This window comes from Chionomys nivalis, chromosome 25 (genome assembly GCF_950005125.1).
Source record: "Chionomys nivalis chromosome 25, mChiNiv1.1, whole genome shotgun sequence".
In the NCBI taxonomy this organism is placed as follows: Eukaryota; Metazoa; Chordata; class Mammalia; order Rodentia; family Cricetidae; genus Chionomys; species Chionomys nivalis.
Genome location: NC_080110.1, coordinates 35,176,657 through 35,196,841, shown reverse-complemented (window position 1 = coordinate 35,196,841; position 20,185 = coordinate 35,176,657). Strand labels below are relative to the sequence as shown.

Here is a 20,185-nt window from a genome sequence, read left to right as displayed (position 1 = left end):
ACACTGACTGCCATTCCCATACGCCTGTGTTGTTGTGCGTGCGCAAGAGAGACAGAGAGAGAGAGAGAGAGAGAGAGAGAGAGTGAGAGAGAGAGAGAGGAAGAGAAAGAGAGAAATAAATTAACTTCTTTTTAAAACACAAAACAAGGGTGTCTGGGAAAGTAGATTGTATTCTAATATTCAAAACCAGAAACAGGTGTCCGGGCATTGGTCTGGGACATCAAAGGGAATACGCAGGAACCTGGAACCTCTGCGGGTCTGAGTGTGAGTCTGGGACCTCTGAGGGAGTAAGCAGGTCCTCTGTGGGTCTCGGCACACTGAGCCTGGGACCTCCAAGGCAGTAGACCAGAGCCAGAAACCTTTCCAGGCCCAACTCCAAACCAGGGACTTCTGCAGGAGGGAATCCAGACAGGATTTACAGATACAGATCAAAGCCAGTAGGCCACATCTGCCCCAAGGCAAGGAACTCCATCTTGGGCAACAAATTCCACAGGAGAGGCTCAGAACCAGCTACCTAGGACAGAGAGGGCCTGAGGAAGCAAGCTCCACCAGGAGCAGAAGCCAGGGACTTCTGCAGGAGGGGATCCAGACAGGATTTACAGAATCAGGGCAAAGCCAGCAACCTAGGCCAAAGTAGACCTGAGACGGCAAACTGCAAGAAGCAGAGCAAGGCACAGGAACGCTGAGCTATCTCCAGGAACAGGAGTAACCAACAGGGTAACTAGAACTGTGACACTGTACCACGAGGAACAACCATCTGAGCTTTGGATTCACTGGCACCTAGAAGATTATTTAACAGAATCTCAGACAGCCCCAACCACACCTATTAGAGGAAAAGATGAGTAGACAAGGTAAGATCACATACTACATCACAAAGAGCAACACAACGCCAGTAAAACCTAAAGACCCTACAACAGCAAGACCTGAACAACCAAATATGGATGAACCAGAAGAAAATGGCCTAAAAAATAACTTCAAAAGAATGTTTGAAATTCTTAAAGATGAAAAGAGAAATTCCCTTAAATAGACTGAGGGAAAGACAAAGAATTGGAAGGTATCAGCAAATCACTTAAAGAAAACCAAGAAAAAGAAATCAAACATATAAAAGAAACTATTCAGGACTTCAAAACTGAAATAGAAACAATAAAGAAAACACAAGCCGAAGGAATTATAGAAACAGAAATCATGAGAAAAAGATCAGGAACCACAAACGCAAGCATGAAGAGCAGAATACAAGAAATGGAAGAGAGAATCTCAAGCGCTGAAGATACAACAGAGGAAATAGACTCATCAGTTAAAGAAAACATTAAATCTAACAAAAGCTTAACCCAAAATATCCAGGAAATATGGGACACCATGAAAAGACCCAATCTAAGAATAATAGGTACAGAAGAAGTTCAACTCAAAGGCACAGAAACTTTAACAAAATCATAGAAGAAAACCTTTCCCTACCTAAAGAAAGATATGCCTATGAAGATACAAGAAGCTTGCAGAACACCAAATAGACTGAATCCAAAAAAGAAGTCCTCTCGCCACAAAACCAGGAAGCAGAACCAAGCAAAACTGTTTGAATTAGGACTTTTACTAATTTGGACTGAAAGCACTGCTTCAGATCACCATTTTACACTGCTTCTCATCCCTTGTCCTAACTCTCAAGTATCTCCCGTCATGACTCTGCCCTTACCTTTCACAACAACCTAACTGTGGTGAAACTCACAGGTAGCCCTCTCATTTTTAAGTTATTTTTGATTATGTGTATGTGTGTTTTCAGTGACTGAATGAGTGTGTGTGTCTAGAGACACTGGATCCCTTGAGCTAGAGGTACAGCCCACTCGAGGGCCTTCCCACATGAGTGAAGGGACACAGTCCTCTGCAGGACAGCACGTACTGTGCCTGTTGAAGCTGCCTCTTTTTCTGGGTATTTCTTTGCTGCTGCTTTAGGCAAAGTTCTTTTGGTCCTGATCTTATAAATTCTGACAGACTAACGATGAGGATGCCAAAGTCAGCATTTAGTTCTAAGCATGTACTGCTCGTACTCCCAACAGTTTCCTGACCGTCTCTCCTACCCAGCTACCCACACCACAACCACCCGGCCATTCAATTCAACAACACAGCTTCTAACATTTATCCCCATTGCATTTTTAAGCTATTGCTTCTACCTATATGCATAATTGGGAAGGGTTAAGTCCAATCTTCCACCAGATCCATCATGGACATCTGTTGTCCTCACACACCATGCTTTGTCCAGAAAGTCAGTCCAACCAGCGCACATCTGTCTTAAGACCTAGCAGATAAACTACGCCTCTTTCTATGGCTTGCTTACTGTTCAGCTAGGCAGTCTCAGTCCTCTACTATTTTAGATACCCATTCAAATGCCTATTTAAACTACTGAACATTACTTATACATTGTTTTCCCTTGATTCTGAGCTCCACAAGTAGCGGAAATTGTAGGGTGTCTGTGTTTCCAAACTCTTTGGGGACCGCATCCAGCTCCCAAACAAACACACGGAAGCCTAGTCTTACTTATAAATGTCTGGCCTTAACTTGCTTATTTCTATCCCATCTATCTTTTGTGTCTGTGCTTTTACCTTTCTTCATTCTCTATACTTTTCTTTCCTTCTTCCTCTATGACTGGCTGTGTGGGTGGCCCCTGGCATCTTCCTCTCCCTAAACACGGGCCATCCTTCTGCTTAGTCCCACTAAAGAACCCTTGTTACCTCTTCTGTCAGTTGTCGCTCAGCCTCCTGACCCCAGGTTAATTTTATTTAATCAAACAAATGTACCACATCTTTTCACCGCTGACAAAAGCCAGAAACAACTTAACACACCTTTACACAGTTCAATAATATTCCGCAGCAGGGGATTCATCCTACGCCCCTTTCCTTGCAAACAGCAGCCCTGACCCTACCTAGGGAGGCACAGGTGGCATGCATGGTGGCACAAGCTGTGGGACTGAGAACCGCCAGTCCTCCACCAGAAGAAAAAGACTCAAGCTCAGAGAAGCAAAGGAGCTGCTGTCTCGTTCTTTTACGGGGACAGGGAATGGGCTACTCTGCAGCTAACTGCAGCTCAGGAAATGCAGGTCTGTGCTGGGTCAGAGAACTTGGAAATAGGAATTTTTGAAAAAGAAAAAAAGGTACTTATTTTTAAATGTTGGGAACTAATTCAATTTATCTGAAAATACCTAAAGTCAGTTATAAGCTATACATAAGATTAGACTGCTGGGAAAGAACCTGGTATTTACAAGTAACAGAAGTCTCTAATCCTATCTGTAAACCCAACCTGTGAGAGGCTGAGGCAAAAGAATTGCTTGGGCCACAGTATACAAACTGAGTTCTAGAACAGCCAGGATTGTTACACAGAGAAACCTTATCTTGAACCAAATATATACATATGTTCATATGTACATATAGACACATACATACACACATATATACATTAAAGGCTAGAGTAATAACTCAGTTGGCTAAGCACCCCAACACCTACTTTAATTACAAAAGCCCACATGCTGAGGGATGCTTCTAACTCCTGTGCTAAGGAGGCAGAAACCACGGTTCCCTGGAATGCCCTGCCAGCTTAGCCCAGCAGGGAGCCCCAGGTCCAGTACGCCTGAGGCAATGTGCCCTCTCCCCATAGGCACCTCTGGCCTGCACATCTATACACAGGCCCAGAACAAACAGGGCACAGACATCTAGCTGTACAAAAGATGAATGCTGAAATTATCTTGTGACCCACAATGTGAAGGCAGTAACAGTCACTGCTACTTTCATTCAGTCCCTTCCACAGTCACAACAATCAGTCCTGAAGTCACCTTTCAGAAAACACAGCTTTCAAGCATAAGTCAGAGCCAACTGAAAGCAGAGCAAATATGGAACTGAGGGAAGGAGCAGGACTGTAAGCCTTACCCGTTTGAGATGAATTGTTTTCAGAGTCACAGCACACTCAGAAAGCGCCTGCAAAAAACAAGCTTCAGATTTTAATATGGGCAGCTCTTCATTGCAAACCCTCCCACCTCCAAGCTACTGCAAGGAAAATCTGCACAGAAGAAAGCAAAACACAAACCACTGGAGACTGCAGGGAGGACTTGGGGTAGAAGCACTGGCTGCTCTTCCTGAGAACCAGCAGGGTTTGATTCTCAGCACCCACACAGTGGCTCACAGCCATCTGTGACTCCAGTCCCAGGGGATCACTCCCTCTTCTGGCCTCTGGAGGCACTAGGCATGCACATGGCATGTAGACATACATGGAAGCAAACACCCATAGACATAAAAAGAAAAAGAAAAAAAATGCAAAGTGCAGCCCTGATGGAGGAAGGTCATTGGTTAATTAATAAACAAAACTGCTTGGCCTCATAGGTTAGAACATAGGTGGGTGGAGTAAACAGAACAGAATGCTGGGAGGAAGAGGAAGTGAGCTCAGATGCAGGGCAGCTCCTCTCAGAGCCAGACGCGATGCAGCCAGCCGCCAGGTCAGACATGCTTTATTCTTTCCCAAGCCTTCTCAGGCTTTCTGTGGACTCAGTTGTCCACACATTGGGTAGCCATTCTGTTGTGGGGAGCTGTGGGCTGCGTTCCTGCCACCCAGCTCCCAGCTGCCTGGCTAGCTTATGCCCCGAAATAACAACACACAAACTGTATTCTTTTAAACACTGCCTGGCCCATTATATCTAGCCTCTTCTAGGCTAATTCTCACGTATTAATTTAGCCCATTTCTAATAATCTGCATAGCACCACTAGGTGCACTTACCGGGAAAGATTCAGCATGTCTGACCTGGCGTCTGGCTGCATCGCGTCTGGCTGCATCGCGTCTGGCTCTGAGAGGAGCTGCCCTGCATCTGAGCTCACTCCCTCTTCCTCCCAGCATTCTGTTCTGTTTACTCCATCCACCTCTGTTCTAACCTATGAGGCCAAGCAGTTTCTTTATTATTTAACCAATGACCTTCCTCCATCACAGCCCTAATGTAAGTATGGCTTTTAAATCAATGAGAAGTGAGGAGACAACTCTCACATGAAGTGCTCTGATAATGGGGTCTGGGACCCATCACACAAAAAGAAAATTGTTTATTAATACTCTTAATCACAGGGGAAGCCTCAGAGTAGGGCATGATGATACATGCATATAATCCCAACACTCTGGAGGCAGAGGCATGAGGATTGGCTACATGTTTAAGGGAAGTCTGGTATACACAGTGAGATCCTGGCCAGCTATGGCTACATAGCAAAACCCAAGTGAGGAGGAAGGAAAAGACAGAGAAACTGAAGAGGGAAGAGGAGAGAAAGGAGAGAGTGAGAAAGACAAAGAAAAGGTGGAAACGACAAAGAGGAGGGATGATCGACCAAATGTGTGATATCCTTGTTCTGTCTCCAGAACAAATAACTCAATGAATCCTAATTTGAAGTCATTATGTATATATAAAAACAATCCATAAAGACACGTGTGGTGGTGGCACATGCCTTTAATCCCAGCACTCAGGAGGCTGAGACAGGTGGATCACTATGAGTTTGAGGCCAGCCTGGTGAAGAGTGAGTTCCAGGACAGGCTCCAAAGCTACAGAGAAATCCTGTCTTGAAAAACCACCAAAAAAAAAAAAATCCATGAAGCAAAATCAACCTGTCATTAGAGAAGCTTCTACAAGATCTGTGCATGGTAGACAGACTTAGGTGCTTACCAACACGGTCTGCGCATCAGCCAGGTCAAAGGTCTGCTTCAGAGGGGCCAGGAAACATGCAGGGACAATGTGCTTATAAACAAAGTCAGCAAATCCCACTGGTCCATCTTTGCCTCCTGCCAAGAGAATCCAAATTTTCACCTTGGTTAAAAAGAAAGTCAATCAGTCCACGTAAAGGAAAAGAGGCCTTGGGTTCGAGTCCTAGTCTGGGGGTGGAGGAGGTCAGGATAAAGTCTAGTCCTAGTCTGGGGGTGGAGGAGGTCAGGATAAAGTCTAGTCCTAGTCTGGGGGGGAGGAGGTCAGGATAAAGTCGAGTCCTAGTCTGGGGGTGGAGGAGGTCAGGATAAAATCTCAACAAAATGAAAACAAAACTTCATCTCACCCCAGAGCTCCACCAGCTTTGAGAGAATGATAAAACATGTCTTCTGTGCAATTGGATCTGGATACTCAACGGCTCCTTGGATAACAGTAACCAGCACACGTTCTACATTCTCTGCACCTGGAAGAAAAGAGAGACTTTAACTGCAAAAGAAAAAACAACCCGAAGCACGTGTTTCAAAATACACACCACATCAAAGCACATTACAGCATTGATAAAATGTCTTCACCTCTTTTATTAACCAACCACCTAAGCACCGAGGACTCCTTTAATATCCTGCTCTGAATTATTTATTCATCCATTTATTTATCTTGAACCTTGCTGAATAGACCAGGCTGTCCTCAAACTCACAGATGTCTGCCTGCCTTTTCCACACCAATACTGGAATTAAAGGTCTGTGTGGTGGTTGGAATGAGAATGGACCCCTAGACTCATATATTTGAAAGCCTGATCCCCAGCTGGTGGACTGTTTAGGAAGGATTAGGAAGCGTGGCCTCGTTGGTAGAAGGGTGTCACTGGTTGGGTTTGAGGCTTCCAAAGCCCCCAGTATTCTCAGTCAGCTCTCTCTGCCTTGTGCCTGTTCTCTCAGCAGCTCTCCAGCACCGTGCCTGCTGTCGTGTCCCCGCCATGACTGCCATGGACTTACCCTTCAAAACTGTAAGCAACAATAAGGTCTTTTAAGTTGTCTTTGCCATGGTGTCTCATCATAGCAATAGAGTAGCGAAGACACTCACTATGCCCAGGTTACCCCTCTTCCCTTGTAAAGAAAAGGGCTCTAGTTGCTGAGGCTGGCCCCGATACTGTGCAGTCAGGTAGGCTTTGCACTTCACTGTCCTGCCGCAGTCCCCCAGATAAGTGCAATAACAACCACTATGGTTGGCTAGTTCTACTTTCAATTATAAGATGGCCAACTAGTCAGGAAGACTCAACTGTCAGGCAATTCTGATACATGCTCACTACACTGCTCACTAGCAATTCAAGAGAAACTGAATACAAACTACTTTTAAGGTGCTTTACATGCATGTAACTCATTTCTAAAGTGCTGGACAATCACAGGGCCACCAGACCACACCCTCATAGTTCGGTGTTTACTTCCACTCACGTTGACCACAGGGCGTACAACTGTGACAGGGACTTCAACAGACACATGAGGCATGGCGTACATCCCTACCTTGATTGGCGATCACTTCGCTCATTCCGCTGCCAGTGACTGTTTGCAGGAAGGCGAAGTAACTCCTCCTCAGCATCTGCTTCTCCAGCGCAGCTGACTGGTCGTTGTCTTCTGCTGGTCGTAGCAGCACTTCAAAAATGGCATGAAGCAGGGGCATGAACATCTGCTGTAAAAATGGGGACACCTGAATCTGAAAAAAAAAAGAATATCTGTTACTGCACCCTGGAAGTGATGAAAAACAGTACCGTGAGGCTTCAGAAGGAGTGTGTTAAAAAGTCTTTCCGTGCTCTCTAGGGAGGGAATTTACAACCCAGCAAATTTTTTTTTTTTTCGAGACAGGGTTTCTCTGTGGTTTTGGAGCCTGTCCTGGAACTAGCTCTTGTAAACCAGGCTGGTCTTGAACTCACAGAGATCCGCCTGCCTCTGCCTCCCAAGTGCTGGGATTAAAGGCCTGCACCACCACCGCCCGGCACAACCTAACAAATTTAAAACAGATACACTACCCAAGGACTCAAGATTAAATTCAACATGCATGGGGCTGAAGAGATGGCCCAGGGGTTAAGAGCACTGGCTGCTCTTCTAGAGGACCTGGATTCCGTTCCCAGCATCCACATGGCAATGCAACCATCAGTAACTTCTGTTCCAAGGACTCTGATGCCCTCTTCTGGGTTCTCCAGGCAATGCATGCACATGGTGCACAGCACGTGTTCCGGCCACACACCATACACATAAAAGTGAATCTTAAGAAGTTCAACTTGCTTGGCTGTGGCTTGTCTTTAATCCAAGCACTTGGGAGGCAGAGGCAGGTGGATCTCTGAGTTCAAGGCCAGCTTGGTCTATAGAGCAAGTTCCAGGACAGGCTACAAAGCTAACACAGAGAAACCCTGTCTCCAAAAACCAAAAAAATTCAACTTGTATCTTAGAATTTTGTTTGTGGGTCAGCAAGATGGTTAAGCAGGTAAAGTTACTTACTGTGTAAGCCTGGTGACCTGCGTTCAGCCCCCAGAAACCATGAAAAGATGGAAAGAAAAAACTGATCTCCATGCTTTGGCATGCATGTGCATCCATGAAAAATGAAAAAAAAAAAATTGAAATAAAATAACAAGTGATCATGATCAAAGTTGGCCAAGAAATATTTTTTTTTTTTTTTTTTTTTTTTGGTTTTTTCGAGACAGGGTTTCTCTGTGGTTTTGGAGCCTGTCCTGGAACTAACTCTGTAGACCAGGCTGGTCTCGAACTCCCAGAGATCCGCCTGCCTCTGCCTCCCGAGTGCTGGGATTAAAGGCGTGCGCCACCATCGCCCGGCGGCCAAGAAATATTTTAAGATTTAAGTTTCTAAGGGAAAAAATTCTAAAAAAACCTCAAAGCCTTACTTTTGTAATTAAACTAATATATGTAACTTCCATTAGTTAAGTTCCTTAACCTATCTAGGCCCCAGTTTCCTCTTTTGTAAGGCAGAATTTTTACCATATAAAAATACATAAAATGAGGAATATAAAGCAACATCCAAAACCATTCAGGGCAGAGTTTGAACTCAGAAAGCCTTGTGCAAATGTTGGCCTTTCTCCCTAACCAGTTCATGCCTATTTTAATTCCTTGGATCACTTCTAGACTCTTTCTTGTTCCAGTGCCACGTGTTCACAGCCAGAACTCAGCACCAGGTTCACCTGCTTTTCCTGGTACTTTTCTCCCACTACAGTGATTAATGTTTTTATTAAAACATCTACTTGGGGGCCGTGGAGGTGGCTTAGTGATTAAGCCATCTTGCTGCTTTTGCAAAGGACCTAGGTCCTTTTCCCAGCACCCACATGGAGGCATGTCAACTCCATGTCCTGTACCTCCAGTTCCTGGTGATCCTTTAGACACCAGTCATGCACATGGTGCACTTACGTGCATGCAGGCAACACACTCATACACACAAAAAAATTACTTTTTTCAACTTAGAAATCTCCCTCGCCTTACCTGTGGGGCAGACAGTCGACTATTCAGAATGTTAGACACTCCATGACCAAAGTGACCGGGTAACTCAGGGTCATTTACAAGGCAAAGGTGGGGCTGAGGAGGGCTTGGCCTGCAAAGAACTTCCTACACACAGTTGAGGACCTGAGTCTGAATCCCAGTCTCCTGTAATGAGAGCTGGGAATGGCTGTGTGCACCGAAAATGGGGAGGCCCACCAGGGCCTACGAGACAGCTAGGCAACCCTATCAATGAGCTCCAAGCTTAGTGACAGACCGTGTATTAACAAATACTGTGAAATGTGGTGGAGGCCAACCCCACCTCCACCACACTCAGATGCGCACGTCTAGTTTAGGTCTGCAGAGGATGCGTCCGTCACCAGAGTCTTAGGACGCTCAGGGTTTGCGGTACCTTGAACTTGGCCGTAATCTGGTTGATGAGTGGAATGAATTCCTGGAGGTCTTTTGCTTCACAGTCTTTGAGCATGTGTTCTGAGGCAGACGGGATGAACGGAAGAACCTCCTCCTCCAGGCAAATGATCATGCGATGAAGGAAAGTGCGAACCCCGCTCCTCAGAGTGTCCTTCTGTAAAGGGCAGCTGAGGGCCGGCAAGAACGTCTGGAGACAGTCCAGGTAAACCTCGGAGCAGCCACACTGCTTCACAGTCTGCTTGTTGCTGAAAGCCTTGCTGGTTCGACTATGTGACCAAAACCCAGACAGTCAAATTTAGTTTTCTTTAAACTTCAGAGTATTAAAAATACAATGCACAACAGATGGCAAATTGTCAACAAACACTAAGGCATTGATTATTTCCTACATCAATATTAACTTCCCTCCTTAGTTAATGGCTATGGGAAAATGATGCTTTCAGATGTCATCACAGAACAAATGTGAAATACATTAAAAAAGTAAGAAGTAGTTAACACAATTTGAGTCTATCTGCTTCTCTAAAATCCAGATATCTTCGGGAAAAAAATGTATTTACTATGACTAAGCCATTAGGTAATCTGTATGCAGTACTCACTAAATTTAGGAACCAACCTAACCCCTCCATTCACAGTCAGGTGATTCCTATCACCCGAGGCCTGGCTCCTGCACTGAAGTATCTGGCGTAGAACAACTCTGCGGTATAACTTTATTAGCAATCATTTCAATCATTTCAATACAGGGAAGAAGTAAATGGCTGCTTGGTGGTCTTTGGGACACAGTGTAACATCCAAGCGGTCTCAGGACCTTCTCTCGAGGGGACCAATACTAAACCACAATGTCGCGATATGCTATTTTACAGAGAAACTTGGGCTAACCTCCTGAAAGACAAGATTGATTTACACTGAAGTCAGAAGCAGGTGTGTTAGTGACAGTCTTCCTGGTAAACACACAGCTAGCAAATGACCTAGCCTCTTTGCTAGCTACAGCTTAACTTACTGGAGAGACAAGGGTTTAGACAACCAGAGGAATTCAGCTTCGAAAACAGTTTAGTGTGTCCATGCTAAAAAGACCCACAGCAGAGGCTCTGCCTACGCAGACACACATTTTTTAATTTTAATTGCGTTTGGGCTCACCTGGCAAATCCCACTGCATGGCTGAGACTATCTGCAAGAGATGCTTGCCTCTCTTCATCTTGCGCCATCATCAGTTTTTCCAAGAGGACCTTGAACCTCTCCATCAGCGGCGTCAAGAGGTCCTTCATCAAGGCCCGCTTGTTCTCTGCTGGGTAGTCACTGCTAACAATCAGTGCACCGGCTGCTTCGTAAATGAAGAGTTGGTCGTCACTGCTCAGCAAGGGCTGGTAACCATTCTCCTGGAAGGGAATTTTGTCTTATCTGCATGTTTACATTTTAGTGCCTCTCATTTAACTTAATAAAGAATAAGCACAAGAGAGATAGGAAATATAATCTACCACACTGGATCATATACCAAGCATTCATAAAGATAGATGGTGGTGGCACATGCCTTTAATCCCAGTGCAGGGGAGGCAGAGGCAGGAGGACCTCAAGGTCAGCCTGCTCTACAATGTGAGTTCCAGGTCAGCCAGGGCTTGTTACACAGAAAAGCCTTGTTTCAAAAAATATGTGTACACACACACACACACACACATATACACACAAACCAACCCCCCAAAACAAAATATACATGTATATCAAAATGTACTTATAAACTATCTCAACTTAAGTCCTTCTAGTAAAGTGACACTGACTTCAGTCTGAGACAAGACTTCAGTGTTAAGTGGCCCTGGCAATGGCAAGTACGACGTCATCACAGACCAATCTACAAGGTGAATTTCTTCTCTTCCATTAATTTCAGCTACACTTAACACCACAGAGAAATCAAAACATACTCCACACTGTAAAGTCCTTCCATTACTGATATGCTTGTCATCAAAACAACCTTGGTGAACAGATCCAAATAAACTGTGCACACGCACCCCCCCACACACTAGTTAAGAACAAGTGGGGCCCGAGAGGCATAGGTATTGTTGATATCTGGGAAGACATCCAGAAGATACTTACAGGTGGAGAAAGGGTTAATAGATCTTGTATTCTATTCAAAATATCCTCAATGAAAGGGTTCATTTGTTTACTGAATGAAATCAAGAAGAAAACAAGGTAAGTAATGTGCTCACGAGCTGCTAAATTATCAACCCTCCTTTTAAAAGAGAAGGGACCATGGCTCAGTTTTATGTTAGCCAATCTGATTACTAAAATTAGCATATGAGCAATTTAAAAAGTTCACCTGCTCTGTAGTGAAGTATTGCCAAGAGAATGCCTACTTAAGTACTTTTCACATTAAAAAAAAAAAGTACTTACAAAGGTACTACAGATAGCAGATTAGGTTAAAAATGTACATGCAAGATGGGCATCACGTTGCAAGCCTATACTCCCAGTATGTAGTAGGTAGACAGAGACTCTCCGTGACCAAGCAAATAAACAAAAACGCTAGCCTAGGGAGATGGCACAGCAATTAAATGCATGTGCCTTGCAAACATGATGGCTTGAGGGTGATACCTTGATCCCATAGTGGGAAGGCTGTATCCCTCATACATCACACACTCAATGCATAGAACCTATAAAACAATATACCAATACATGAAGTCACATAAAAATATGCAAACAAGGCTGACTACAGTAATTGGTCCGTCAGCAGGGAAAGAAGCCCGTGCAGGAGGAGCCCCTTCTACCCCCAGCGGCCCCCATGTGCACACTCCACAACAGCGCTGAAAGCCAATACTTACTTGAGAGACTTGACAAATCTAGAAAACAGGTAGGCAGTTCTGCTCCGGACTTTAGCACTGGAATGCCACAGACCCCTGTGGTCTAAGAAAGCCATCTGAAGAAAGAGACAGTGATCATTTGTGTTCTGATTCAAGCATTTCATTGTCAATACTGCATTTCTGCTCACACCCAGCTGCAGTTCTGGCCAGGGCCAGGAATAAGGAGGAATGGCGCATCACACACAGCTCCTAAGCACTGGACTTACATAAACTGTCACCCAACGTAGATTAAACTTCTGACTCCGAGAAAAGTTAGAGAACAAGGACAGAACACTATCTGATCATCAAAAACCAAGTGAAACGCACACTTACTAGTACACACGGAATGTGCTGAGGTTCAACAGTGAAAAACTTCTCATATCGAACGACAGTTTCAAAGAACTCCAGAGTCACGGACGTGTGCTGATAGGAGCTGACACCTGATGTCACCAACTGGAAAGGGAAAAATGAAGAGACCCATTTTTGTTTACTGAAAGATCCATAATTCCCTCTGTAAAAACACACCAAGCTCTAACGATTAAGAACCCGTGAGTCCACAGCACAACACACAGAGCACATCACGTCACAGTAAAGGACCCTTGATTTGTCTACAACTAAGAACCCGTGAGCCCACAGCACAAAACACAGAGCACATCACGTCACAGTAAAGGACCCTTGATTTGTCTACAACTAAGAACCCGTGAGCCCACAGCACAACACACAGAGCACATCACGTCACAGTAAAGGACCCTTGATTTGTCTACAACTAAGAACCTGTGAGCCCACAGCACAACACACAGAGCACATCACGTCACAGTAAAGGACCCTTGGTGCACCTACAACTAAGAACCCATGAGCCCACAGCACATCACGTCACAGTAAAGGACCCTTGATTTGTCTACAACTAAGAACCCGTGAGCCCACAGCACAACACACAGAGCACATCACGTCACAGTAAAGGACCCTTGGTGTACCTACCGTTCGCATCATGTCCTGCAAAGCACTAGCTTTTGAAACGTCACCTGAGAAGTGAGCACCATGTGACACTGGGAGAGCTTCCGCCAGCATGTACAGCAATCTTACTGCCACTTCAACCTCCATGAAGCGTGTGGTCTGCCAATTCCTACCAAGGCATACAAGTATGTCTGTGATCTGACATAAACTTTAGATAACTCCTGATACTCAGGACAGGAACGCACCACCAGACCGTTTCAGTGGCACAGCCACTGGTGAGTTGCCCACTCCTGTAACCAACCCAGCGGGAAGTAACATTGTGTGTGTGGGGGAAGATGGCTGAAGTGCACTGACTGCGTGGATGGCAGTTTCATAAGTATACTAAACGGACGTGCTACTATAAAAACTATTCTTAGAAATGTCCTGAGTGAGTTAAAAAGTCAAACCCTTTTTGTCAAGCAATGTAATTTATGCCAGAGGTAGACACAAGTAAACTACGGAGCAAAACAAACTGCAGGGACATAAGGCGTGATGGACGCTGCCGACTCATTTGCTGCATACCACCCCGGCACAAGAGGAGCTTACTCTAACAGCAGAACTTACTGCAGTGTGGCACTCAGCACTCTGCGAACGGAAGCCAGCACTAGCTCCGGGGACACCTGAGCGAGCCTGTCCAACAGCAACTTCAGCTGTTTCCTGTACTCTACAAACATGGCTTCATCTTCACCCTACAACACAAGTTAAAAGCTTGGTCTTAATGGTTTAAGTGCAGCATCAAGATGGCGCAGGCTAGGAGCACTTGACGCCAGAGCTGACAGCGGCTCTCCTTACCTGCAGCCGGGGAGGGAGGAGGAACTGACCAAGGCAGTCCTCGGGCCTCCGATGCAGCACCCTGGCCTAGTCTCACAGTGACGAGCAATAGATTTACATGAACGATCAGTTAACTCCTACCTTTATCTTCGGATAGAAAAATCACAAAGGCTCAGTAGCACTGCCCTTCCTGCTCACTAACTAGCAATCCTAACAATAACCTTAGCCATTCAAGGCCTGGGGCACACACAGGCTAAGGAGGGGGACAGGGCTGAGAACACAGCCAGCACGGGCCCTACTGTTTTCACTCACCCTTTGCGGCCCTGACGTGCTAACAGTGTGAGGACTGGGGCCAGTGTGCTGGTTATCATCTCTGTTATCCTTCCACAGCACACACCTCAGCAACTCACGCCCAGTGTCCAGGACGCACTGGGAAGCAGTCCTCCTGTGACTCTGGACAGACTTAGATGAGCAAGTCCAGCTGAGTTTCACACTCACCCCCTCCAGACTGGGCCTCAACCCAGCACTCCTAAGTAAATGCACCGTGTGAGAAGATCAATAATATGTCAGGTGTAAGTTCAATGTTAATAATTATTATTTTTCTTTCCTTGGGCTGCTATACATAAAATCTAGGGCCTGCATGCAGCAAGCAAAGGCTCTCCCACTGAGCTATATCCAGGTCCTGCAATTTTTTTTAAAGGTTTCCTTCTGTTTCTTTTGAGACAAGGTCTCACTTTGTAACCCAGTATGTAGCCCAGGCTGGCTCAACAGTTATGGCAATCTTCTTGCCTAAGGCTGCCAACTGCAGGGGTTTCAGGCATAGGCCACCAAGGCCACTTTACAAGATTCTGTGTACGAGTGATATGAGCAGACAAGAGGTCCACCTCAGGAGCCTTCAGGAGCTATCCATCTTCCTCATTAAGACATGGGACTCAACACGTAGGAAAGGCTGGCTGTAAATGCACGAGGGAGTCCCCGATGTCTACCTTCCCACCTTCCCAGCTCTCAATTACAAGCAGGCACTACCAAATCCAGCTGTCTACAGCCATCAATCCTAATGCTTACACATCAAGCACTTGACCAAATTAGTCGCCTCTCCAACCTCTTACAGCTAAGGATTCAGGTCTCCATGAGTGTTACCCCAAACTGACATTAATATACATCAGTAAAAACAAGATTGACTTAAAACACTATTTCTCATTTTAAAAGGGTCTCAAACTAAAATTAAAATACTAATCTAATGCAAACAAACAATAAAATTAAAACCAGTTCTCTGATGTAAAATTACTTACTTCATTTTCAAAGTTATATTCTTCATCATAAGTCAATTTTTTCATAACGGCCAACATGATTGCCTAAAATTAAAAATGAAATGTTTGTTAATTGTTCTTTTTAATCTAGAAGTTGAGCTACATTTCAAAGTAGATTTCAGACAAAGAACTGATGAGGTCAGTGCTGGAGAGATGGCTCAGCGGTTAAAGAGCACTGACTGCCCATCCAGAGGACCTGGGTTCAAATCCCAGCACTCGCATGGCAGCTCGCAACTGTCTGTAATTACAGGATCTGATATCCTCACACAGACATACACATGTGGGCAAAATGCCAATGCACATAAAATAATAAAAATAAATTTAAAAAAAGAATTGATCAGATTGATCTGCTTTAGATGGGCATCTATACCACTCACTCCAAGACTCAGGGAATCTCACGAGGAGGAGGTGGTAGGATGGCAAGGGTGGAGTGGTGGGTACAAACCTGAGTTCAAACAGTCCTTCATGGAGGAAGGCTACCCGAGACTCAGGAAACAAACAAATCACAAGTCCCTAAAACTCAACAGATTCACCAAGCCCTGTCCCTCAGGGCTATCCACTCATGAAGGACTGCTGGGAAAAGATTCTCCAACACTGTGCAGAGAGGAGTTAGCACCCAAAGCTGGGTGGGCTCTCAAGGATGCAGCTGCCTCGGAGCTGTCTCTGCTCACGTAAGAAACCCCCTCACCCACAGTCTGGTGAAGAACCCCAGCAAACTCACTGATTTGGGGGAAGAAAAATCTATCATTGGTTTAAAGAAGCCACTTACCTCTATATTAGCTTTTTGCTGATCTGAGAGCACTGAAAGCTTAAAATAAAAATAAACAATTTATTTTTAATGTTATACTTATCAATTTTTTTTCTAAGCAATCAGTATCTTCTAAAACAACCCACAAAGGAGCTGGTGGTACAATTATAGGGTAGAGATTTTCCCAGCATCCCTGGGTCTAATCTCCAGCATAAAAAAATAGAACACAGGGCTGGAGAGATGGCTCAGCCGTTAAAGGCTAGGCTCACAACCAAAAATATAAAAAAATAGAACACACAAATTCTTGCTGAGTAGTTTGATAGCAACCAGTCAATTCCTAACTTCAGATGTAATAATATCATGTCTAGTAAATAACTTAATTGATCTGACTGATTAAATTGTTTATCCTGTATTTAGAAAAGAATTAAGCTCTAAGGCAGTAAAGGGTGTTTTTGCTGTTTTGAGGCAGGGTCTCAGTATGTAGCTATGGTTAGCCTGGAACTCACTATACAGACCAGGCTGGCCTCAAACTCAGAGATTTGCCTCTGCCCCACCGACAACTGAGATTAAAGACATGCTTGACCATGCTTAGTTTCTTAAAACAACGATCATAGCTCACACAATCCTAAAAACCCTTCTGCATGCAAAATTACATTTCTAAGAATGAAGAAAGCCTCGATATAATTAAATATAATTGGTAAAAACTAACAAAAACAGGAAAGGTCTTTCATTTAATGTCATAATGAGAAGCAACTAGTCTTCAGAACACTGCACACTGCACTACGGGAACCTTCACCATCACACTTTGTGTTGTTACTGGGAAGCAGTTGTCAGCAAAGAGTTTAACAAGTTGTTGCTGTGTTTAGAAACACACAGGTTTAAAGGAACACACAGAAAACAAGAGTAACCCCAGACCACATTTATGCCTCATGAATGTATTGTCTTCTGAGGCAAGGGCCTCAAGTTGCTCGTGGCTAGTCTTGAACTTGCTGTGACGCAGATGATGACCTGAAGAACCCTTTCCCTATTCTAAGTGCTGGGATCATAAGTATGGCTCACCAAGTCCAGGCTAGTCTATTTCAGAACTTATTCACATTGTCTGTATTTTTTACATAAAATAAATAAATAAATAAAAACTACAAAGAAGCAAGCCAGTAAATAAGTAACAGAATACATCTATGTATCTCTCTGTCTTGGAACAAGGAATAGGAGATTGTTTTCTTTTTCTTATTCTCCATTTTTAACAGCTCTTTAAATATCTACTAGACAAAAAGAACACGATGACTCACCTGTTTCAAAATATGCAGATAATCGTAACAAAATCCAATAATGTTGGAGGAGATATCATCATCCTCGTGAACTAGCAGCTGTAACATAAGTGGAACTTTTGTCTCGATAGCTTCGAGTGCCTCTTGAGCACTCTTGACAGCCCCGTTCTTAATTAATTTAGTCCAGCTAACTATCAAGGACTGTCCCATTCCATTTACGAGCTTAGAAAACCTGGCCACGAAGTCCAAATCTTCTTCCTGTGAGCAGTAAGCAAAGACCACAATTACAACCACCTACCTTGGGAAGAGGAAAGCCCTTGAACTTTAGTAAGAATGTAGTGCCAATTACAGGACTCAGTCTTAAAAATAAAATACTATGTAATCGGCTATGACACGGAGGGGTTAGTGTGGGCGTGTGTGTGCGCCATTTTCAGGAGCCAGTCTTCCCCTTCCACCAGGGGTTTCAGGAATGAAACTCCAGTCGTAAGGACCTCAAGGTAAGGGATTTTATCTGCTGAGCATTTTGCTGGCCCCAGGGCTCAATGTTAAGACAACAGCTATCAATTCATTATTATGGCAGTAAAATTATCAGAATGTGAATTTTTCTGCTACCATTATTAGCCAATAGCACTCTGAAAGCAACTACGTTTTGTTTTTTGATTACAGAAATATTTTGCATGTTTGGTGTTTTGCACACATATCTGTGCTACATATGTGTCTAGTGCTCGGAGGCCAGAAGAGGGCACTGGAGTCCAGGAACTGTAGTTTCAGATGCTGGAGAAGCAGCCAGTGTTCTCAACCATGCCTATAACTGCTATTCTAATGATGACAGTCCTGTGGATATTACCTAAAAAGGGAGGGAGGGAGGGAGGGAGGGAGGGAGGGAGGGAGGGAGGGAGGGAGGGAAACAAGAAAGACCTTAAGTAAAAGAGACGTTTCCGAGCTGCCTTTCCTAACTGTTCAGCTTCATCAGTGCTGCCGCACTGCCTGTGTAATGGCTGACAACAGTCCTTTCCGGAACTGTCTGACTGCGGCCCCTACGTCCCTACAAAGACACGGGCTGCTATCAGAGTGGCCCGCTTGAGTCACTGCCAATGCTATAGGCTTCCCGATTATTAGTTATCCATGAGCTCCTCTCCCGCAGACAAAGGCTCGACTTTCACTATTTTAGATTTCCTCTTAAAAGACCCAGACACTAAGTAAGGCAGAAGAAGGTAACTGAACCTGTGGTGCACGAAGAAGGAATCTACAAGAACCATATTACTGGCATCACCAATACAAGACATCTTAGGGCCAGGCAGGACTGCCACCAAGGCTGACAACCCGAGGTCCACCTCAGACCCACCTGGTAGGTCCCCACGTGCACTCTAGCACTGGAGCACACACAGCCGTAGCTAAATCTGAAGTGCTGCCACGGGCTCAGCGGGGCTCGGTGACAGTGCTAGCAGGATGCTGTGACTTCATTTCTACCACACACACAAGAACAAAAAGTCTTCGTATTACCTAAGTGACTAACTCACCACACTGAGAGCCATCAGTCTCAAACGAGTGGGAGAAAGGGCTCAGGGCTGTTTGCTCTTCCAGAGGACCTGCACCCACATGGCAGCCTAAATCCACCTTAACTCCAGTCCCAGAGGCTCTGATCCCCTCTTCTGGTGTCCTTAGGCACCAGGCATACAAATGATGCAAGCACAGCCATGCAGGTAAAACACACATACACATAAAATAAAATGTGAAAAATTACATTAAAATTCAAGTCTATGATGAAAATGAAGCTTTTATGGTTACTAGGACTAACCTGGGTCAAAGGTCAAATGTTCTGTAATGTAAATGATGGATTTGTTACTCTGGGCACAATCAACATTGTAAACTTGCAAAGTGCACACACCACTCTGACTGTTAAGTGTCAGAATGGGTGTAACCAAATGTGCAAAGAAAATGCCACAGATATTAGTTGGGAGGTTGGGGAATATTGTTTTCAGGTGTGTGACTTTTACTTATGCTGCATTTGTTTAACTCTGTGAAGCTGTCTAAAACACCCGATGGTCCTAATCAAGAGATGAACAGTGGTAACGTGGCAGAAGCAAGGACAGGTAGGACTGGCAGGCAGAGTGTATAAACAGGAGAAAGGAGGAAGAAAAGGAGCAAGAGAACAAGGAGAGGAGATCAGGGGCCAGCAACCCAGACAGCCACGAAGAAGGAAAATAAGATGTACGGAAATAAAGATAAAAGCCCAGAGACAAACAGTAAAATAAGGAAAGCTGACAAGAAATTAGCCAGGACAAGGCTGAGCATTCATAACTAATGATCCTCCGTGTGTGATTTATTTAGGAGTTGGGTGGTAGGCCCCTCCAAAAAGTCAAAAGAGCAAAAACATCACACAATATTGGCACTCTCAGAATATAGTGGTTTACTATTAGTTCAAGGACATCCCCCAAAATTCAGGGGGAAGAAATCCACTGACCTGGTCAATGCTGAAAAACCCGGCAGTCTGCAGCACCTGACACAAGGACTCTACCAGTTTCATCTTCTCCACGGGGTCCATCCCTTTATTCACCATCTCAAACAAGCAGTCGCACGCCTCCTCCCGCAGGACTTCTACCGACATGTGACTCAGCAGCAAATTTATAAACCTGGTGACGGGCGGGGGATAAAGATCTTATAACGTTT

General features: G+C 44.6%; 1 protein-coding gene across 1 annotated transcript in view; it reads right to left on the bottom strand.

The window, feature by feature from the left end:
- Positions 1-20,185, bottom strand: part of Xpot (exportin for tRNA) — a 43,023-nt gene that overhangs the window by 9,178 nt on the left and 13,660 nt on the right. The window contains exons 8-22 of the mRNA XM_057757905.1: positions 19,980-20,148; positions 17,537-17,773; positions 16,269-16,307; positions 15,482-15,544; positions 13,983-14,107; positions 13,404-13,548; positions 12,759-12,878; positions 12,408-12,502; positions 11,686-11,755; positions 10,738-10,976; positions 9,587-9,872; positions 7,219-7,408; positions 6,051-6,167; positions 5,669-5,784; positions 3,906-3,953 (exon numbers count right to left, since the gene is read on the bottom strand). Coding sequence (XP_057613888.1) covers positions 3,906-3,953; positions 5,669-5,784; positions 6,051-6,167; positions 7,219-7,408; positions 9,587-9,872; positions 10,738-10,976; positions 11,686-11,755; positions 12,408-12,502; positions 12,759-12,878; positions 13,404-13,548; positions 13,983-14,107; positions 15,482-15,544; positions 16,269-16,307; positions 17,537-17,773; positions 19,980-20,148 — 2,059 coding nt within the window. The remainder of the gene's footprint in view (positions 1-3,905; positions 3,954-5,668; positions 5,785-6,050; positions 6,168-7,218; positions 7,409-9,586; positions 9,873-10,737; positions 10,977-11,685; positions 11,756-12,407; positions 12,503-12,758; positions 12,879-13,403; positions 13,549-13,982; positions 14,108-15,481; positions 15,545-16,268; positions 16,308-17,536; positions 17,774-19,979; positions 20,149-20,185) is intronic.